This window comes from Anguilla anguilla, chromosome 13 (genome assembly GCF_013347855.1).
Source record: "Anguilla anguilla isolate fAngAng1 chromosome 13, fAngAng1.pri, whole genome shotgun sequence".
NCBI classification, from domain to species: Eukaryota; Metazoa; Chordata; class Actinopteri; order Anguilliformes; family Anguillidae; genus Anguilla; species Anguilla anguilla.
Genome location: NC_049213.1, coordinates 5,235,320 through 5,252,059, shown reverse-complemented (window position 1 = coordinate 5,252,059; position 16,740 = coordinate 5,235,320). Strand labels below are relative to the sequence as shown.

Genomic DNA, 16,740 nt, shown 5'->3' with positions numbered 1-16,740 from the left:
CTGCAGTTATAGAGTAGATAGTATGATTGTAGTTATAGAGTAGATATTATGATTACAGTTATAGAGTAGGTATTATGATTGTAGTTATAGAGTAGATATTATGATTGCAGTTATAGAGTAGATATTATGATTGCAGTTATAGAGTAGATATTATGATTACAGTTATAGAGTAGTCGTTATGATTACAGTTATAGAGTAGTTATTATGATTGCAGTTATAGAATAGACATTATGATTACAGTTATAGGGTAGATATGATTAAAGTTATTGAGTAGATATTATGATTACAGTTATAGAGTAGATATTATGATTGCAGTTATAGAGTAGACATTATGATTTCAGTTATAGAGTAGACATTATGATTACAGTTATAGAGTAGATATTATGATTGCAGTTATAGAGAAGACATTAATGATTGCAGTGATAGTGTAGGCATCATGACTGCTGCTATTGAATAGACATTATGTCTGCAGTTAGAGAGTAGGCATCATGTGTACAAATGTGCTGTCCTCCAGACACAAACTGCAGTGTATTTATCAGGATCCCATGCCGCTATTATTCATTCACCAAGACTGCCAAGCCTAGCTTTGTGAACACATTTTATGCTGCATGATGCTTCTGAAGTCACTTGCCTTTTATGCCATTACATTTACAGAGAACTGTGCAGATATCTATAATTCATATAAATTATACTCCAACCTTTAGTCCTGTTGCATTGAAAGAATGATGTGAAAGACTGAATAAGATTCTGGATCAGTGTGTTGGTTGCTACGACTGAGGTTATTACTTCAAACACAGCTAATGACTTGCTTAACTAGATATTTAGGTAGTTAGTTCAACATCTTATGAACTAATTAGTGCATTGGAATTGTCATTTCATAGCACTGTTATAACTACATCTGCAGTGGTTTCAAGATTTTTATTACAGCCAGTTGCTACATCTAGCAATAATTACAGCATTCATTGTATAGCCTGTCCTCATGCACGCACACACTGTCTTGCAGATGTATTTAGGCTACTGTCGGCTAGGTCTTATTTTGTATGTTTTTTATTATTTTTATTTTTTAAATTGCTGCTTGCAGTCAGTGGCCTACAGAAAGTAGATGAAATCGGAAGCGAGTCCAAAATGGCTGACACCAGAAGGGACCGCCCACCTTACAAAGTTCTACGCTGTCATTTTCAGTTCCAGCGACGCGTAAAACGCTTTCGATGTAAACATGACTGGAACATGCAGCATCGCACTGAGACCGAAAATTATTGTTCATAAAGAAACGACCAGGAAACATAGGCAGTTGCTGACAGGGGGCAACTTAGCCACTGTGGACCTGGGCGGAATGACTATGGGTCATTTTGTTAAGCTTACTTTGGCAATGTTGATTGTACTTCGATGTTTTGGCAAACATAACATATTTTTAAGGATAAATAGTATTTATGTTGCTGTATGGCAGTTATACACTCCACAAGCAACGACACACCCAATGAAAATGCTATCACCGTTGCACTTCATGTAGATTTAAACTTGATTTTCTGGAATGAGAGTGCTGGGGGCCTGTGCTCCAGTCGAACAACTCGTTTGGTTTCTGCAGTTTGTGCGCCGATTTTTTCGTTTGTGGACAAGTTGTTCACAAGCACTGCTTCAGTTCCCCTTATTTCAGAATCAGAATCAGAAGTGGATAAACTGGTTTGTTCAAGGACTCTACACAATCATTTGCCATACATGTTCAATGAGTCCTTGACACTGACCTTTTGTATACCGGTTCAAAGGTATCTTTCTTTGCCCTAATTTTTTAATTGGCTCTCAGCTGAAATATTCAAAGGAGTCATTGGTGAAGAGAACGGGCAGAATCAAATGAACAAATCTTTGCATGGAGGTGAAAGTATTTTGTTCACCTAAAATATTCATTCAATAATAAAAAATCACTAATGAATGACTCACTAGTAAGCAACATAGCTACAGGCTACAACGTAGATAATGCTAAGAATTAGCTAGTCACAAACAATTTAAAAGAGACATCCATCCATCTATCCATCTATTATCTATACCCGCTTATCCTGAGCAGGGTCACGGGGGGTGCTGGAGCCTATCCCAGCATGCACTGGGCAAGAGGCAGAAATACACCCTAGACAGGCTGCCAATCGGTAGCCAGGCTGCCAATATGCAGGGCACACACACACCATTCACTCACCATTCACTCACACACTCATACCAATGGGCAATTTAGAGTCTCCAGTTAGCCTACCTGCATGTCTTTGGACTGTGGGAGGAAACTGGAGTACCCAGGGTAAACCCACACAGACACGGGGAGAACATGCAAACTCCACACAGAAAGGCCCAGGCCAGGGTGCCACTGTGAGGCCACAGTGCTACCCACCGCACCACAGTGACGTCCTTAAAAGAGACATATGAACATAGCTTATTTGACCATATCGGCAGCTAGAGTGCTAACTACACAAAGGTTGCTGCTTTGTGTCAACCATTGCTGTCTATTCTATTCTCTGCTTTTGGCTAGCAGGTTCTCAGCAATTTCTCTGGTGCAATTTCTTCTTATCACCCAACCAATGAGATTACTGCTGGCTGGACCTTTGGCAGTAATGCTGTACCAGAAAAGTCCAAGCACAAGTGACAAACTGAGAGCAAGCAGACCTGGTTTTGAGCGTGAGCAGAATAAAGCGCTATGCTAGCAGGGCCAATCTGCGTGTGCAGACAAAGTTTTGATTGTGGGCAGAATATATTTGTGTGCTAGCAGGACAAATCTGAGAGCTTGCAAGTTTTATGTGAGAGCGAGGCGATTTGTGGTGCACTCAAATTTGTCATGTCAATTAGGCTAACAAACTCGTAATTAGACATAAAGCTTAGTTATGAATGCTTTTTGAAAATGCGTACTGGCTTTAATTGATGCGGTTATACTGTGAATTGTCTGTTAATTCATACAAATATAACACTGTTATAATGCCACTGAACTGCAGACTGCCAACCCACACCACCACAAAGACCACCCGCAACCGTTCTGCCCAGTCCCGAGTCTACCCGATACAAATGCTAAAAGAATAGGTGTGAAAAAGCAACTTTGATACAATCGCCATTTCAAACGGCTGCGGTACGCCAAAATTCACATGTTTATGACGGTTTTTTGCGTCATCAAAACGGAGGCCAACGTGTGGCTGCTTTTGGGTCTGAAGCAGACGCGAAAACCAGGAAACCTCCTGCCCTTTTGCTCGGCTCATCCACTTATCTGCCCTGTTTTCTGTGCACCACAAGAGGGCGCCTGACCTGAACGCGAACTGTTCTGTTCTCTTCATTATTTTCTGCTACCAAGAAGTGGTTTGCAAGGGGATGTAGCACGAGGTTGGTCCCAGCAAAATTTCAAAAAGTTTTTTTTAAAAGTAAAAATCATAAACTAATGGACCAACCGGATAGAGATGATATGAAATAAAACCTTCAGCCTTGGAGTTTAAATTGCTTGCATGCTGATTCCATTTTCCTGCCTGTCCTTTAGCTTGTTGTTCTGAGGTCTTTTATTTTGTAGTAAATGTTTCTAGTAGAGCTCTCACATGGTTTCCTTGAGTGACACCCCCCCCCCCCCCGCCACACCCAGTCTGAAGCACACACTGCAGTAGTGATTGTACTACTACAACGATGTACAAAATATTTACATCTTTTTATCATTGTTCGTTTTACATGGCTAACACATACACCTTTATTGTATTCCTTAAACTTTCAGTCTGTGAAAAAGTGTGTCATATTCTTGTGAATCCATGTGGGATGACTCTTCGTTCTTTTATGTGTGCCGTGCAAATATTCAGATTTACCGTCCAGTAAAATTTTGCAAATTTAGTAAAACTGTGATGAGCTCTTTGTAAGTTTTCACGTGTTGTTCATGTTAAGAGATACTGCAAAGTCCTCGAATGTTCCATTTTGAGACCTCCTTTCAACACTGGACCGTCTGAGGAAGGAAAACACGTAATGGATCTTTGCCAAGAAACACCCCCCCCCCCCCCCTTACTAATTTATGTACATTAATTTGGTAAAAACAAAATGTACACAGTTTTGGTAGATTTGATTGCAATTTATTCACATTTATGCTTTGGCTTCACGGCTGTGAGCAGCTCCTCAGGAGTTTGTCAGCCCAGGTTCAGCTCTATCCTGGTGACAGGTATGGTAGAGCGACACCGTCTACTTTCTACAAACACAGTTCCATCTGGGGACTCACTTTAAACGAAATGCCCGTTCCAGAAATGAATGGAGATCCAAGATACCCCCTTGTGATTTGAGGACAGTTGCAACAGTGTATGTCTCTCTCTGTCTCTGTCTGTCTGTCTCTCTCTTTCTCTGGCTCTCTCTATCTCCCTCTCTCTGTCTCTCTCTGTCTCCCTCTCTCTGTCTCTCTCTGTCTCCCTCTCTCTGTCTCTGTCTCTGTCTCTCTCTCTCTCACTGCCCTGCAGGCCTGAAGACCATTGTGGGCGCCCTGATCCAGTCAGTGAAGAAGCTGTCGGACGTGATGATCCTCACCGTCTTCTGCCTCAGCGTCTTTGCCCTGATTGGCCTGCAGCTCTTCATGGGCAACCTGCGGCAAAAGTGTGTCATCTGGCCCATAAACTCCACCGAAACCTACATGGCAAACGGCAGCAAAGGGTTCGACTGGAGCGAGTACATCATGAATGACAGTGAGCATCTCACTTTGGTGATGGCTGAATTTTAAAATCTCATTTAAAAATGTAATTTAATTGTGAGTCAAAATTAAGGCCAAATGTTGATTGAATCCAAGACTTAAGGAGGTTGCTTCTTCCACTCGGTGGGACAAGAATTCTCACTGCATTTATCATTTCTTCCACCGCCAACCCTCTCCAGCCAATTTCTACTTTGTCCCGGGACAACTGGATGCTCTCCTATGTGGGAACAGCTCCGATTCTGGGTAAGTGCAATTTTTGTTTCCTAAATGTACATGTAAATTAACTGTTTTCCTCTAAGTCCCTTGAATGTCTTATTTTTTCTTCAATTGTTTAGCTGTCTTTAGTTGTAAGAAATAATGCAGGAACATTTTCACATTTTTTTTATTCCAGTTAAAAATAATTTGAACTGTGGGAGACCATTCTTGTTAACTTTTAACCAGGAAAGTTCTTTTGGGCCACGTACCTGTGTACTGTGTATTTGTAAGAAATGTTTTTGTCATGTATCCCCCATTATGTCTTGCATGAGTACATTAAAACCATCAGGGGATTTTACAGTTAAGTTTCTAAACAAGTTTCTATTTGTGGATATTCTCATAATAACATTTTTTTCACAACTAAATGGAAATGTAACCGGAATGTTCCCTAATGTTCCATCTTTATATTTTGGTTAGCAGTGTAACTTTTTTCCATAAATGTACGCTAATATGCAGCTGCACAGTTGCCACCTCCAATGTTGTGAAACATTGCTGTCATGTTTTGGGTGGTGTGTCTCTCTGCCCCCCCAGTCGATGCCCTGAGGGGTACATGTGCATGAAGGCGGGGAGGAACCCCAACTACGGCTACACCAGCTTCGACAGCTTCGGCTGGGCTTTCCTGGCCCTCTTCAGGCTGATGACTCAGGACTTCTGGGAGAACCTTTACCAGCTTGTGAGTTCATCAGTCAGTTGATCTTTCATAGCTGTGTAGCACCGTCTATAAACAAGCTGTCACACAATGCGTCATAATGGACATTTTACAAAGAGTGAAATAAAAAAATTTAAAAAAACATTCAAAAACTATTTTAAAAAGCCAATGCGTTGGGGACAAATAGAAGAAAGAAAACTTTCCAGAAATATCTAACAAATGCCAAGGTTCAGAGAAGAATAAAATTTTAAAAACAAGCAGGTCCATTCCACCAAATGTGTCATTAATTGATTATAGGAAAAAGGTCTTCTGCATTACACTTAAATATATCTCATGATCTTGATAAAGCCATAATTTTGTAAATTGTGATTTTCTTTATCTAGCTTATGCCTGGAAGTTAATGGATAATTGTTTAAATGAATTGTATATTTTTGATGATTTTCACAGCTCTTATTCAAAAGATTCCTTCATTAGAACATAATTTGCACAATTCTCAGGAGTAGCTCCTTAAATGCACTGACCTATAGGTTGTGCATATGGGCCAGTGCTGGTTGTGCATATGGGCCAGTGCTGACTGTGCTGGCCAGCCCCAGGGGACTGTGCATATGGGCCAGTGCTGACTGTGCTGGCCAGCCCCAGGGGACTGTGCATATGGGCCAGTGCTGCCTGTGCTGGCCAGCCCCAGGGGACTGTGCATATGGGCCAGTGCTGACTGTGCTGGCCAGCCCCAGAGGACTGTGCATATGGGCCAGCGCTGACTGTGCTGGCCAGCTCCAGGGGACTGTGCATATGGGCCAGCGCTGACTGTGCTGGCCAGCCCCAGGGGACTGTGCATATGGGCCAGTGCTGCCTGTGCTGGCCAGCCCCAGGGGACTGTGCATGTGGGACAGATCTTCCCCGAATCGTCTCTGCATTTCTTCTTAATTTTCAGTGTCATGCACAAATCACTTAATCACAGCCACTTTTATATTAGGCCTGATACTGATACATACAGTATGTAGGTGTAACCAGTCTAATTAGTCAATAGTTAAGCCTTTTATGAAGATACATTTTTTTGGAAATGTTCCACATCATGGCGCACACATTCATTTTAACTGCAGGCGTGCAACTGCACAAAGTGAGTGCCTGGCAGTACATTACATTGCTAGCTCCTTACCCATTATACTACACTGCTGCCCCAGGCAGCCATCTTGTCTCAAAGTCACAGGAATCCTCCTGAGGTCCTGGACTGGACACAACCCACATTTTTGCTTAACTGGTGATTTAATAGGTTTTTTCTTCTTCTTCTTCTTCTTCTTCTTCTTCTTCTTCAAAAACAGTTTAATGAGCCAATTTTGGTGTTGGCTGAAAAAAAAAACCTGTACTGCACTTTAGTTGCTTCAGCAGTGCATATCACTGGTCAGCTATTCTGCTGTGGCAAAATACAGTGAACTTTTTTTCAGTTTTATTTTTTAAATTTGTTTTATTTAAACTTCTCTTTCTTACGCAGACACTGAGGGCTGCAGGGAAGACCTACATGATCTTCTTTGTTCTGGTGATCTTCGTGGGCTCCTTCTACCTGGTGAACCTGATCCTGGCTGTGGTGGCCATGGCCTACGAGGAGCAGAACCAGGCCACCATGGAGGAGGCGGAGCAGAAGGAGGCCGAGTTCAAGGCCATGCTGGAGCAGCTGAAGAAGCAGCAGGAGGACGCTCAGGTCCCTAGCTCAGCTCCTCACCTTTCTCTTATTGTGTCTCTGGCATTCAGGGTGCTCTTCGCTGATGACATCACCAAAACAAATGTTAACATACAATGTACAAGTACACATTAATAGTAACAACAATGTCAACAAGCCATACTAAAACATTTTTCATTGATTAATTCATTTATATCTATATTAATTAAACATAATACCAATAATAGTACTAATAACATCTTATAACATGTATGTTGATATCTGAGACTTGAAGTTACATTTTTCTATTTAAGAAAGATATAGGGCTATATTTACGAAGGATTTGGGGGCCTGCATAGATGCTAACGAGATAAATAGCTTTTGTCAATATTGACCAAGGTGCCGCGCTGGAGATTTGCGCTGGTAAAATGAAAGAAAAGGAGGCATCCCTAAAACGTACATGGGTACTTGGGTTAATGCATAAGTATTTTAGGACGTTCTGATGTTGGCATGGCTTTCAGAACCAGCGCATGTGTGAGTGTTGCCCGAGAAATGCCAGCTGACGGGGCAACTGTGTGCTGGAATGACCCGGAAGCCAGGAAACGCAGCGTGGAAAGCAGCTTTGTCACTGCTGAGATGGCATGGCTTCAGTTTGTAGTTTGCTCTAGATCATCTCCAGGCTCATCCATGGCATGACTTGGGAGCCTGTGGGTTATTCTCACATTCTCCTCTGGCATGGCAAAAAGTGGTATTGGATTTAGAAAGACTCTGTCCATTTGCAAACACACCACGACGATGGTGTCTCCTCCTTGACAGTGGCAACTGCCGCCATCCCGATCTTGTGTTGGGAATAAGTTAAGCAGTTCTGCTTTTCCCAGATATTAAAAACAGACACAATCGCCTTTGCCGCAACAGCCACCCGCCATGATAAATCAGCTGTGGCAGGTCGTATGCATACATTTCCATTCTCTCCTCACATATTTTTGCAGCCCAACATCAGAACACCCTAAAATATGCATATGCATGAACTCAAACACACACATTTTAGAGACTTTTCTCTCCTTTTATGCAAACCTCTGGTGCAACCCCTTAGTAAATATGGACAGATGCTTTTTGACTCATTAGCATCTATAGTAAATATGGCCCAGAGTGTTTTGATTTCAAAATCTCCCCTCTGACAGTAAAGACCTACTAATGCATTTTGGATTCACCATGTAGAAATTACAGCACTTTTTATACATAGCCCCCCATTTGAGGGCCTCTCAGATAGTAACCCCCTAGTTCCTGCCCTGTTGTTTCGCCAGGCTATGTTGGCTGAGCACTTTGAAGCTTCCTATGGCTGAGAACAGCCAAACAGAGAATTACATAGCTATACAGCATATACTGTCAGTCGTGTAATTCGCTATTTGGCTGTTCTCAGCCATAGGAAGCTTCAAAGTGCTCAGCCAGCATAGCCTGGAGATAAAACAGGGCGGAAACTGGGGGGATACTATCTGAGGTGCCCTGCAAGTACGCATAATGCAAGTATGCACAGTAAAACACAGTCTAGGACTCTCTCACTTCATGTCAATGCTGATGTAAGCTGCAAAAGGAAATGCAATACAACTTGCAAATATTCAAAGTAAGAATATTATGTTACAAACCTTTAGCTATCTGCCCCCCCCCCCTCCCCCTCCCCCCAACCTACCTTTCAGGCGGCAGCCATGGCGACCTCGGCCGGCACGGTGTCAGAGGACCCGGTGGAGGACGACGGTGGGGGCCACCTGTCCCGAAGCTCCTCTGAGGTCTCCAAATTCAGCTCCAAGAGCGCCAAGGAGCGCCGCAACCGCAAGAAAAAATGGCGGCAGAAGGAGCAGCTGCACGGCGAGGAGAAGGGCGACAGCGAGAAGTTCGTCAAGTCCGAGTCCGACGACGGCAGCAAGAGGAGCCGCTTCCGTTTCCCTGACAACCGGCTGGGCAGGAAGACATCCATCATGGACCAGGTACAGAGTTTGTCTGTCTGACTGTCTGTCCGTCTGTCTGTCTGACTGTCTGTCTGTCTGTCATTTAATTATCCATCTGTATCTGTCTATCTTAATGGTCCCCAAATGCAGTTAATATGCAGCCTTTAAAAATAACCACCATCTTATCTTATTGTTTATTTTAAGGAACGTAAAAAATAAAACAGCAGGTGCTTTTGAGTACCTGAGCTGACTACCCCTAATCTAATGGGGCATTCCTGTTAGTGTCATTAAGTGCCAGTTCTAAACTGAACTGGTTCTGGACTGGAAATAATTACTATTAATGCTTTTTAGTGTTGAAAACTGCTGTTACTCCCTTTGTGCGGTGTACATTACTATACTCACACACGCTTCCTTTGTCTTATCTGCTTTCTGTTCATATCTTCTCCCAAAACCTTTTCCATCTCCTACTCCCCCCTCTCGTTGGTCATTTTCGCACCACGTTCTTCCCCACCCTACTGCCCCTCTCCTCTCCTTTTCTCTCACTCCCACCCTTATGATCCTTCCTGCCTTTTCTCCTCCCTGTTTCCTCCCACTCTTTTTCTTCCTCCACCTTCTCTCTAATCTTCTTCTTCCTCTGTTCATCTTTGCCTTTCCTGTCCTCCTCCCTTCCTTCTGCCCCCCTCTTCCTCATTCTCCCTTTCCCTTCGCCCTCCCTGCTCTTTCACTTGTCTCCCCCCCTCCCCTCACTACTCATCTTTCTCTCCCACCCCTCCTTTTTTTGGGACGCCCCCCTCCCTCAGTCCCTCCTCAGCATTCCCGGCTCCCCGTTCATGTCGCGCCACAACAGCAAGAGCAGCATCTTCAGCTTCAAGGGCCGCTCCAAGGACGTGGGCTCGGAGAACGAGTTCGCCGACGACGAGCACAGCACGGTGGAGGAGAGCGAGGACCGCCGCGGCTCCCTCTTCATCCCCTACCGCCGCAACAGCTACAGCGGCTACAGCCAGGGCTCGTCCCGCATCAACCCGCTGGTCGCCCACTGCAAGCGCAACAGCACCGTGGACTGCAACGGCGTGGTGTCGCTCATAGGACCCGGGCCGGGCGGACGCCTTCTGCCTGAGGTGATAATAGATAAGGCAGCTTCCGACGACAGCGTAAGGGAGTCAATAATCAGATTCCTCCTAGGCATGGCAGCTGCCTTCTTCCCTTTTTCTTTCTCTCTCTTCTTGCACTCTTGTTCGCTGGTATGTTTTATTTTTTACTTCTTCTTCCTTCGTCTCTGCAAGTCGTAAGCAGCCCAGCCCCCCCCACCCCCCGCCCCAAATCCCCACCCCTCCGCCCTCCCCGATCCTGTTTTCCACTTATTTTCCCATGCAAAATAAAACAGGGAATAAACAAGTGTATATAGAATAGAATATCTTTATTTTTCTCCAGGGGGACCTCAAGTCATTGGCATAGAAGAAACTGAATTGACAATTTACATAAATTACATTACAATATAAAATGATAGAAGTCGCATTTACAGATTCCTAAATTGAACTACTATTTATTACAATGTAGAAATTCATTATATTAAGGCAATTCTTCCATACATTAAATACATAGAACTTATATCAATTACTTAAAAATTAGGAAACACTGATTTGCATTTTGGGCTCCACTAAATCATAAAAATTGAGTGAATCATTAAAAATGAAGGTGTGCGGTGCCACTGAAGAGGCAAATGTATGTGGGCACAAAGCTCTCCTTGTTTTAAAGGACAGGGACCTCAGTCTTCTTCTCAATGGCAAGATCCCGCACAGCGGATGTGAGGGGACGACCGTTGTACTTATTCCTCTCTTGACTCGCCGCTCCTCATAGAGTTGTTTCACGGTTCTTTATCTCCCTATGATCTTTCTGCCGGAGGTCTTACTGGCTGAAGGTCAGTGCTGATTGAATGCAGCGGGTGTACAACGTTTGCAGTAATTTTCTGAATTAGCAGAAGAAGAACAGTCACGATTGACACTTGGCAAACTGCTGATGACAATGTTTGCATACAGAACAAACAAATTTAAGGGGACGTCCTGTTTCTGTGGATTTAAGACGTAGCTATGTTTCTGACAAAAATCGTGTTGATTTATCCTTACCTTTGACTCGCAATTGAAAACAGTGCTTGTAAATAATGTAATGTAAATTTATTTGTGAGTCAAATTTAAGGACCTATATGGATTGACTGCAGGCCATTTTTACAGAATATGTGCACGTTTACGTACATAATACATACGCAAAAAATATATGAGGCAGTCTTACTGTATTTTACTGTAGTTACTGTGAAATGAGAGAGCAAATAATAGGCAGCACTCACAAAATGTTCAGTATTTTCACATTTTGCGAATGCAGGTGTTTCTCTACTGTCTATAGTTGTATTCTCACTTGCACAATCACCCTAAGAACGCTTATTAATCAGGAGAACATGCAGAATAATCTTCCAGAGTGATCCTAAGACAGTAGGCATGGTACACAGGAAGTGTTGGGAATTTCATGATGAATGAAGACCACATCAATGTTCTTGTCTGCCTCGGTGTCTCTTGAATGTGTGTGCTGCCAAAGCATTTCAGTGTGGAGAGTGGAAAGGGCATGGTTCATGGCAACAGATGAGCAAAAAATGTTAAGATTTTCCATGAGGGGAGGGGGGGTAGGCATGGGGAGATTGAACACTATGGGGTTTTGTCTTTCTGTAAAACTAACAAATTGAAGTAAGTTAATATGCGAGCTTTTAATCTTATCATTCTTCATGTTGTGTTGTTTTCCCTCTCCAATGACTTGCTAGCTAAGGACCAGACCTGTTATTCAGTCATTCTGGCATTTATTCTTTTTACTGTATCTTTCCCTAACTACTCGCGGAAAAAACTAAACTATTCCAGTAATGCATTTTTCCCCAGTTAGCATGATAGTTTGATATCTTGTCCTTGGTCTAAACTCTTGTCTCATGTCCTACTGAACTTAGCATGGGTAACAGCCAAAGTGTATGGTGTCTTTAATTTCTTTCCTACAAACAATTGATGCATGTCCAAGCATGCAGGTTTTACTGAGTCCTCTCTCCCACCCATTTTCAGTCCTGATCATCCAGAATGCATGGACATTTTGAGATTGTTCTGTATTGGGAGGGTCACTTGTAGCTAAGATGTGGGTAAAATACGCAATTTCTGACCTTTTCTCAGTCCTGACATTTTTCACCTGTATTGAGAAGGAAAAAATTTCGTAAGATTATATATCGGTAAAGTAGTTTACTTAAAGATGTTCAGAGATCTTCAGGATTTTTATTGGTTTCATAAAAGCATTGAAACCTGTTTAAGTCAGGCATCCAAGCCTGTAGGGTTTGGTTAAGGAGAGCATGTTGTGTGCTGTGAGCACCATGGGAGTGGCTTGATTTAGCTGAGGTCTGAACTCTGGGACAATGCTAGACTGGTTTTTTTCCCTGTTGCTGCTGCTCTGTGACTGGAGCTTCATTTGGTGGGCAAAGGCCTCTCCAACCTAAAAAAAACATGCCCGGTTGATGTCAAGTGACACGTGTGAATGAGGAAAGAACTCAGATATTCTCCAAAAATGCTAAAATTAACGTCAGTTTCATGAAGCATTTTCAATTGTTCCTCTGACGTGGCTAGTTGGCTTGCTTTTCAGTGTGTACATGAGTGGAGTAATTCTGTGGGCCTGGGGGCTCTGTGAATTCTTCATGTTTCTGTAGTCCCCATCAGCTGTCCCATCATGCACTGGGTCCTCTGTGGGTCAGTAAAGGTTTGGCTATGTTAGAACAGAGATTCGGGGATGGGGGAAAAGAGGTTCGGGGATGTGGGAACTCCAGATCGCAGTCTTGACTGTGTGATATTTTGCTTCCGGACAGCAAGCAACAGATGTTGACGTGAAGAAGAAGCATTCGGGCTCCCTGATGGTGTCTGTGGAGCAGCTCAACACATCCTTTGGACGCAAAGACCGGGCCAACAGTGCAATGAGTGTCATCACCAACACTTTAGTGGAAGGTAATATTTGATTATTTGTTGTATATTTAACCTCTTCCTGACACTTTTTTCCCACTTAAATCCTCCTGTAATAACAAGTGTGCTGACATGTTTAAGGTGCCCATAAGCTGCAGATGACCTAAAATGTGAAGAAATTTCTGTGTTGTATTGGGATGAGGCCTCCAAAGCACCCAATTTGTTAGGTGGCAGTCTTTGATGGCTAGCGCATCATAATATGAAATATTTGAATTCAATCATTCAATGCTCTGTTTACCCTTCAAAGAAGCCAATATGTTTAGGCCCTGTATTTACTTGCTAGGATGCAAGCTGCTGCAGAGAGATGAGATTTGAAAAGCTCTCAGGAAAAGGGTGTTGTGAAAACTCTGGCATCTCAAAGATGCCAACTAAAGACATTCTAAAACCTGGAGTCTTTTTCCTCTCATTGCATCTTTGTTCTGAACGGAACTACAGTTAGCAGACATAAAGGAAAAGGGTAATTTCTACTGCCACAAGTATGCAGATAAACCGAAAATATGTGGACAATGTCACAAAAACCCATGAATGCTAGGACCGGAGGGCTAAGAGCAGGAGTGACTGGCATGATGTTAAATATGCTGGTTCTTCAAACCTCTGAATATAGAGATGAAAGGAAAAAAACTATCTTCAACTGTATATTACTGATGCAGACATGCAGGTGAGTTCAAATCTGTTCAACTTTGTAGCCTATATTTTGTGCGTGTTGCGGTGCTCCGTTTTGGGATGACAACTGAGACTGCCATGTTATTGATGTTCATCACTTATGTCTCGATGTCTTTGAAGAATAGTTTGGTTGTTTAGGCTAATGCTATGGTAGGCTAATGTTTACTGGTTCAAATTTGACAATAGACTGGAGCAGACTCAACATGCTCCCTTTGGTTGCTTGTAAGGCAAGCCAGAGTTTCGGCATCGATCAGATTTCTGTGGTGCTCAAGGTCAATGCCTGAAGAGTCCTATGAGTAATACTGCTACAACGTATCGCCCAACCTGGTCTCATTCCCAGCTCATCATGTATTGATGCTTGGGCAGAAGCCCTCGTCGTCACTATACTGACGCAGACGGAGCCATTTGGCATCAATTCTTGCCACTCTAGGTATCCCCATAGACTTCAATAGAAACCTCAGCGTTTTTATGTTTACGCCAAAGGTAAACATGTTATATTGACGTCAAGTGCAAAAGGGCACAGTGCATTTTGCCAGTGTGTCGTGAGCATAGTGCAGGCATGTTTCCCAATGCTTCATCTGTTTCCTCTCACATGCCTGGTAAAGGAGAGCACATAGCAACAATAAATTCCAATGACTGGAAAAACATTTTCATCGGCTGTGTCATGCTCCCCCTGTTCTTGCCGCATTTGTCCATCAAAGCTGCTCTAACGTGTGATCTTGCCTCTCCACCCACTAAAGAAACGGTCGCTTTAACTTTACCCCTCATTAAAACTTATTTTGCCGTTTTTTTCCTCAATTTCATTTTCTTCCATACCAACATGGAACCCAACAAAAATGCACTGACATGCCCATTCTTGGTTAAGCTTCCACTAATAACAGTGTCTCGAAGAGCCCATTAAATTCCAGGTAAAAAGTATTAGCGGGTCAGGTCAAAGGTCTATCCACAAACCTAGAATTATTGCAGATAATTCTACTGTGTATACATATCTTTCCATTTCTTACAAAGTGCAGTTTGTAAATTAGGGATGTAAACTTCAACAGCAGAGCTATCAGTGAAAACTTTCAAAGCCAATTTAAAAATGTTTTTCACATATTCATCCTCATCCTCTAAATAAACCATCCTTTCTTGTTCCTCTTATCTCCTTCAATCTCTCTCCATTCAATCAAGATTTTATCTACCCTAGTTCCTGGAAAGATCGAAGGACTGATATTCCACAAAACGACACATCATCAGTTTGTTAACTATTGTCACATTCCTGAAGTCTCACCCAGTGAAAGAAAATTTATCACATTGTTTATTCAAAGGCATTTCTCCAGTATGTACTTGTATAACACTAACAGGTATTGATGCATTTCTCCAGTATCTACTTGCATAGCACTAACAGGTATTGATTTAAATGCACCAGTCCATAAGCTTTAGGCACTGTACTGTATCCTATCTAATTTTTTAAGATTCTTTTACTTCATCAGTGTCTTAAATTATGAAGTGCTGAAGACACTAAAAACCAGCAGACAGTGCAGTCCTCCTGGGCTGGAGTTTGAACAACAAACTTAGTTATATTTCAGTCAGTTCCACCTTCTTCATGTTTCATAGTTGAACAACGGGTTCAGTTGACCAAAATGTCTGCCATTTTGTGCAATGAAAGTTGATGTTAAAGATGTTGAAGAACGCTCTTCCAGTGGCCTCACAAGCCTTAAGGACTTTGTACCATATTCTGGAATCCCGTTAGATCACTGCATAGGCTGAATTTTTGTAAATTATGTTCAGAGCTAGCCATTGCACTGTGCCCTGGCCTACACTCCTGTGACAGTATCTTTTGCATTTGATTTGCACCTCTTAAATAGAAGGGCATGCCGTCATTTTCTGGGTGTCCTGTTCAGTTGCTTTGTACACTACACAGTCAGAGAAAAATGTTAAAGTTTTTGCCACGTTGGCTCATAAGGTTTTTCTCTGGGTTTTTGATTCTCTTTTTGATGGCATGTATTTTGTGAACAGTGCTCTACAAAATAAGGATCGACTGGTTGATTTACAATATACAGCAGTATTCTTTTGTGATGTGGGTGCCTCTCTTCTTCTCTCTACCCCCTGTGGCTTTTTGTTTTGGATGGGTCAGAACTGGAGGAGTCCCAGCGCAAGTGCCCGCCATGCTGGTACAAGTTCGCCAACACCTTCCTCATCTGGGAGTGCTGTCCTATGTGGCTGAAGATCAAGGAGATCGTCAACCTGATAGTGATGGACCCCTTCGTGGACTTGGCCATAACCATCTGCATTGTCCTCAACACCGTCTTCATGGCCATGGAGCACTACCCCATGGAGCCTGACTTTGAGGAAGTGCTGTACGTCGGAAATCTGGTAAGGACCCTGTCTGTCTCCCAGCTTCCCTCTGCCAGGACTGGCTGACTGCTTGTAAATTATGGTATAGTGCTCGGTTTCGTGCAGACTGGTGGTCAGCTCCTGAATTGATAGGCATTTTTTAAATCACCAAATGAAGTTTGCTGAATTGAAATGGATAAACCCAGCCCATGGTGCCATGTCCTTTGTTATAAGATCATCAGCTACATGCCTACATGTAAGTGTATGTGAGACCCATTGGTCCCAATATGTAGACCAGGAGCAAAACAGGAGGACAAGTCTTCTGTTCACATACACTGTACATATATTTTACACACATGGCCATGCATGTGTTTGCAGGATAGACTTATATATTGTGATCTTTTTGCATATGTATATATGGAATAAGAGCATTAGTAAGAATTCCAACAGAATAGTACTTCTACTTGTTACACAAGACAAATAAAACTTTAAACACACACACACACACACACATTCTGTTAAACACATGCACTCACATGCACTCACACAAACACACTCACATG

At 42.7% G+C, this 16,740-nt stretch overlaps 1 protein-coding gene across 7 annotated transcripts in view; it reads left to right on the top strand.

Annotated features, from left to right (window-relative positions):
- The window catches only part of scn8ab (sodium channel, voltage gated, type VIII, alpha subunit b), a 90,727-nt gene that overhangs the window by 38,696 nt on the left and 35,291 nt on the right, over positions 1-16,740 (top strand). For all 7 annotated transcript variants that reach the window (XM_035386892.1, XM_035386898.1, XM_035386896.1 and 4 more), the window contains 8 exons: positions 4,443-4,664; positions 4,849-4,912; positions 5,456-5,597; positions 7,063-7,269; positions 8,922-9,209; positions 9,971-10,288; positions 13,048-13,183; positions 15,978-16,216. In XM_035386892.1, coding sequence (XP_035242783.1) covers positions 4,443-4,664; positions 4,849-4,912; positions 5,456-5,597; positions 7,063-7,269; positions 8,922-9,209; positions 9,971-10,288; positions 13,048-13,183; positions 15,978-16,216 — 1,616 coding nt within the window. The remainder of the gene's footprint in view (positions 1-4,442; positions 4,665-4,848; positions 4,913-5,455; positions 5,598-7,062; positions 7,270-8,921; positions 9,210-9,970; positions 10,289-13,047; positions 13,184-15,977; positions 16,217-16,740) is intronic.